This window comes from Rhincodon typus, chromosome 28 (assembly GCF_021869965.1).
Source record: "Rhincodon typus isolate 14 chromosome 28, sRhiTyp1.1, whole genome shotgun sequence".
In the NCBI taxonomy this organism is placed as follows: domain Eukaryota; kingdom Metazoa; phylum Chordata; class Chondrichthyes; order Orectolobiformes; family Rhincodontidae; genus Rhincodon; species Rhincodon typus.
In genome coordinates, this window is record NC_063359.1 from 19,277,446 (window position 1) to 19,283,445 (window position 6,000).

The 6,000-nt window shown below is 43.4% G+C and overlaps 1 protein-coding gene across 1 annotated transcript in view; it reads left to right on the plus strand.

Moving 5' to 3' along the window:
• Window positions 1-5,264, plus strand: part of LOC109935977 — a 36,910-nt gene extending 31,646 nt beyond the window's left edge. Inside the window, exons 9-10 of the mRNA XM_048613362.1 lie at window positions 4,897-4,983; window positions 5,173-5,264. Coding sequence (XP_048469319.1) covers window positions 4,897-4,983; window positions 5,173-5,264 — 179 coding nt within the window. The remainder of the gene's footprint in view (window positions 1-4,896; window positions 4,984-5,172) is intronic.
• The last annotated feature ends 736 nt before the right edge of the window (window positions 5,265-6,000 follow it).

Below are 6,000 nucleotides of genomic sequence, written 5' to 3' on the forward strand. Positions count from 1 at the left end.
TCCATCAAGGAAGGACACCTCAGTACCTCACTCTACCACAAGCCCGCGGATAACCTCACGATGCTGCTCTCCTCTAGCTTCCACCCTAAACATATTAAAAAAGCCATCTCCTACGGACAAGCCTTGTGCATACAAAGGATTTGCTCAGATGAGGAGGAACACGACGGACACCTGAAGGTTTTGAAGGACGCCCTCATAAGAACGGGATACAATGCTCATCTCATAGATCACCAGTTCTGATGTGCCACAGCGAAAAACCGCAACGACCTCCTCAGAAGATGGAGACAGGATATGACTGATAGAATACCCTTTATCGTCCAGTCCTTCCCTGGAGCGGAGAAACTACACCATGTTCTTCACTGTCTTCAACATATCATAGATGACGTTGATCACCTTGCCAAGATCTTCCCTACGCCTCCACTTCTCGCCTTCAACCGCCAAACCTTTAAACAGACCATTGTTCACAGTAAACTACCCAGCCTTCAGGACAACATTGACCACAACACCCCACAACCCTGTGGTGCAACCTGTCAGATCATTGACATGGATGCTACCATCACATGTGGGATCACCACCCACCACATACATGGCAGATACTCCTGTGACTCCGCCAATGTTGTCTGTCTCATACACTGCAGGCAAGGATGCCCTGAGTCATAGCATATTGGCAAGATCATGCAGACGTTACAACAAACGATGAATGGACACCGTGCACCAATCACCAGGCTGGAATGTTCCCTCCCAGTTGGAGAAACACTTTAGCGGTCAAGGACATTCAGCCTCCAATCTTTGGGTAAGCATCCTCCAAGGCAGACTACAAGATACATAACAACGCAGAATCGCCGAGCAGAAACTGGTAGCCAAGTTCCGTACCAATGAGGACGGCCTCACCCGTGATCTTGGTTCAAGTTGCACTACAGGTCACCACACCACACTGTTCTGTATCTGTAAAATCTTCCTTACTGTCCTGTTTTGACAGCATTACCTTGATAAATTGTTATGGTCTCTCAATCTTAATTAGTTTGTACAGTTTTGAATTCAGCATGCGATTCCAATCATTCATCTTATTTTTAATTGTTTCTAATTATCCCTTTGCCTCACTTATTCGGATTATAGGTCATCCCTTCACTGGTTATTTAGCTGTTTACACTTTCATCACCGTCTAACACTCCTGGTCACTTATCATCTGACAGTCCACTCACACCATTTGTATGATCTTTTGATTTCTCCATCTATAAACTCTGGCTGTACAGCCCCACAGTCCAAAAATGTGTAGATTAGGTAGCTAATTTGGCCAATGTCCAGGGATATCTAGGTTAGATGGATTAGCCATGGGAAATGCAGGGTTAAGGGGGTAGGGTGTTGGGGGCGAATCTGGTTGGGATGCTCTTTGCAATGCCGGTGTGGACTTGTTGGGCCAAATGGCCTGTTCTGCACTGTAGGGATCCAATGATTCAGGTTGGTTTCATACTTACTGGAGTTTAAAAGAATAACAAGAGGAATTTATTGAAACACAAGATTCTTAGGAGGCTTAACAGGACTGATGCAGAGAGATTGTCTCCCCTTTGTGGGAGAGTCTAGGAACAGAGGGATTTAATCTTAGAATAAGGGGTCACACATTTAAGACATGGGTAAGAGGGATTTTCTTATCTGAGAGGGTAGTGAATCTCTAATTCTTTACAGAAAAGGGTTGTTGCATTGTGAAATAAGGGAATCAAGAGGGAAAATGCAGAAAAGTGAAGCTGAGGTTTATCAGATCAGCCATATTCTCATTGAATGGCAGAGCAGAAATGATAGGCTGAATGGCCTAATTCTGCTCCTGCATCTTATGTTCTTAATTTTCCCAGCCCTTCAGCGGCATAGGCAATGGCAAGAAATGTAGGAATCCAGCAAGAGTGAGAAAATGTGAATTTTGATATTGAGAAAAAAATGTTCCAAATTTTCCTGTAAGGTTTCTATGATGAGTTCTGCATCTCTTTAACAAGCAGCGACTACCTTATTTCCATGCATTTATATGTCATTATTAGCTAAATTAACCTAACCTATGTGAATCTCATTGTTCTCCTAATCACCGCTGAGTAAACAGGTTGTGCCAGCTGCCAACTTGTAAGTCAGAGTGGTTATATGGCAGACTCAACTCCTCACTTGTTTCTCCAGGCCTCCATCTTAAGGCCTGTTTGTCTTCATTGTGTGCTCCATGGACAACATCCACTTCCATCCTTTGTCTACGGAATTCTGCATTGGCAGATCACCAACTTCACCACATCATCTTGCCTGATTCCTGTCTAATTCATAATCCACTTCCACATGTCATTGCACTTTGAAGCTCGCGCACACCTTACATTGCAATGCTGTCAGTTTGCTCTCTGCATAGGGATGCACAGCCATTTCATGCATCTGCACAGGATGAATTTTATGGCTCTTAGCTTGCTTTCTTAGCACTCCCTCACTTTGCAATTAGAGGCTCACAGCTTGCCTTGCATTTTAGATTCTTGGTGCTTCACTGAGAACTTACAGGGTCACAGCTTCTCTGGCTTGTATTGCCTTTTAGTGCAGACAGAAAGGCAGTTCGCTTGTCCTGATTGGCATCACTGAACAGTTAAGAATGTGGACATATTGCTGTATGGCACCATGGTATGTCAGTGTTATAACTGCTGCATGTCCCAGCTGCTGACGCAATAAACACACTGCACGTGCTTCACCTATGTCTGAAAATCAAGGGGTGCCAGTCCTTATTAGAGTCAAGGGTAACTACAGCCAGTCAGGGGTGCTGCCACACTTAGTTGAGCGGCTTGTCCGATCTCAGTGTGGGAGTTTGGCCGCAGTCAGTTAGGTGCTTGGTCCGACCAGGGTGTGGGGGAACAGTGTCTTTTCAGTCTGGGCATTGGGTCACATTCTGTTCTGTAGGGCAAGATCCAACCATTTTTGGGGGTGGGGTTGTTAATAGTTGGAGGGCTTATCAGGGCCAGTCTCTTTTGTCCTCAGAAAGGGATTGGAGTTCATTAGACTGGGTAACTGAAGGAATGATTACTGTGAAAGGGTGCAACTCAAGATGGAAGGATGGGGCTTCAAACTGTGTAGCAAGAATGGGGTAGGTGTTACTGTGGAAGAGGAGGTTCATACAAGTCACAGTCACAAGAGCATTGTGATAGACATAACCATGAGCTCAGGGGTAAATGAGCAACAGTCAGAGTAATATAAAGGGGTTGAACATAAAAATGGAGGGGGAGGCTGATAGGTAATCAGGGATAAGGGAAAGTCACACAAGGGAAAACGAAGGATGGGACAGGATCATTGTTAGTCTCAGATAGAGCCTGCAAGTTACTCACGAGGACATGTAGCTGAAACCTTACAATCTTCACACCAACCTCAACTAGGCCGTAATGACACAAGCTGGTGCCAACACTTGCGGGTGCGCTCAGAGGATTCCTTGTGGTGTTGCTCTTTATAAGACAACAACATCGAATAAGACATCAATTATGCAGAAGCGGAAGAGGTGTTGCGGTATCCCCAGTGAGTGAGTAGGAAGTGCATAGGACAGGAAGGGAGGATGAGTGAGAGTTCTGAGTGGATATGCTGCATGTTGTGGTGAGAGTTATTGTCTGTTAGCCTTGGTGATATTACTGTGCAGTGGCAGAATTAGAGTGAGTGTGAGGTAGTGGAAAGAAGGTGATGGCATTTACTTCTGTGGAGCGCAGAAGATCAATGACCTTCCTGTACTGCTGGATGTTCTGTTTAGTCCCGGAAATGGCACTGACCTGAGCTGCTATCTGGGTCTAGCTGGCTGAGTCAGGTAGTGTGGTCTCCTTTGCCAGTCTACAGGAAAGAGGATGGCGTTCTTCTCCACACCTCCTGTTGACTGGCTCCTCCAGGTTCCTGTCAGTGAAGCAGGTGCCAGCTTCTCTTTATGGGACTTGTCCTATGTGATAAAGGTGGAATAACACAGTGTGGCAGCCAGTTCCCGACTTGCATTGTGCAAAATGGTGTGCAGCTGGGGTTTCACTATGACCCCAGCGACATGAAAGGTGCACGGTTCTGGCAGTGATGAGCACACCCACCTCTACTGCTGAATGAATGAATACTTTGGGTGCTGTAGAACCAGGATTCGTCATGAATGTGGCAAACAGCAGAAGATTAATAGGAGAAAAGTCTCCATGAACCATGATAGAACAGGTGCTGTGAAACACCCTGAAAATAACATTTCCCCTAATTATGGGAAACTTTAACCTTATGCCTTAAAAACTTAAACAAATCAAACATTAATTTTCCATATGGCTCCCTAACAATTGCAAAGAGATGTCTTATCATTACTCAGAAGCTAGATCTACCTGAAAAATTAAATGTAATAAATAATATCCTGAACAGAATAGGATATCCATCAGTTGTTTCCATTGCTTTATGATCTCGATAATTTTCTTACCTCTGTATCACCCTGACTATCTCTATTACTTCATGGGCCTTGCCTCCTGCAATCTTCCTATTTTGAAAGAACTGCATGAGGAAAGTCCAGTTGGGCAAGGGAGCAAGGTAAATGATTGAGACTGATTCTGATGAGAAGGGGAGAGGGACCCTGTTGGAAGTTGTCCAAAGAAGAAGGCACTATCTGTGCACATGTATAGAGGGAAAGATTATTGAGGGAATGTGGAATATGGTAAGGGAAATTGAAGGCAAGAGCCAGCTTGGAGAATGGAATAAGTGAAAAAGCTATTGGTGAAGGATGCATATCTCCTGTTCCATTGAAAGCCAGATAGAAGATTCCAAAGGAACTTAGTGGTCCCAGATCAAAGAAAACCCCAATCTCTGATTCACTGTGAACTTTGCCTCATGAGATAGTCTAACTGCTACATGGAAGATAAACGTTGTGTAGATTGGTAATCAAAGTTTTTGCAAATCCAGGTATAATGGGAAAAGTAAGCCCTCCTTCAAATTTCAACATCACCTCAAGAGATCACCTCCCTGCATTCCAATGCAGACCACTTCCAGGTAATAATGACTGCAGTTCTTACATTGCTCTATTCTGTTTGTTTTGTATGTAGTGTACACAGTCAAAGCCTTCTGAAAGTTTATTTGGGTTACAAACTGACATGTAACATCTTAATATACTGTGAGAGCCATTATTCTCTCTATACACATATTCAAGTAAGTAAAATATTCCATTAATGTATTCTTCAGATTACTTTTTCTCGTGTGATATTTGTGGGAAGAAATACAAATACAAGTCCAGTTTCTTGAAGCACATCGAAGACCATAAAAACTTTGGTTAGTACGACACACTTGAAGTTCTGAAGAGGGCAGATAATGTCGGCAAGTTTAAGGGAGAATTGGTACCTTATGGAGAAAGACTAATTGAGTGGTGGAAGAGATACAATATAATGCAGTATTATTGATCTTCTGGCCACTGGGATCACTGAGACCTTATTAATAATTTTCTGTTGCTTGTGAATTTTTTTTGGTATTTGAAGGCACAGTTAGAGTGTTTTATCCCACTCCTAGCTCAGCTGCTCATCAATCCCTCTGCAAATGTTATTTAAAAACTGCTGCTCATACCCAGTCTCTTTTACCCATCTCCTCTGTGTTTGCTGACCTGCAAGGGTTCCCAGTTAAGCAATGCCTAGATTTTAAAATCCTTACTTGATGTTGTCCTTTCCTATATCTGTGTTCTCTTCCAGTCTTAACTCACTGGCCCCTCCTCCTGTTACTCCCACCCAAGATCTCTGTGCTCCACCAATTGTGGCATCGAGCAGTATTGACACTGTAGCTTCTGCTCCATAGGCACTAAACTCTGCACTCTCCTCCTAAGTCTCTCCATTAATAGCTGTTTGAAACCTACCTTTTTAACGAAGCTTTTTGTCCCAAGATCTCCTTGCATGTTTCTTGCCCAATTTTGTTTGGTAAGGTAAAGCACCTTGAAATGTTTTATTATTGTTAAAGGTATTGAATAAATAGAAGCTGCTGTTCCTTTTTCTATAAAAGAAGCTTACTAGCTTTGGATGTTTATGT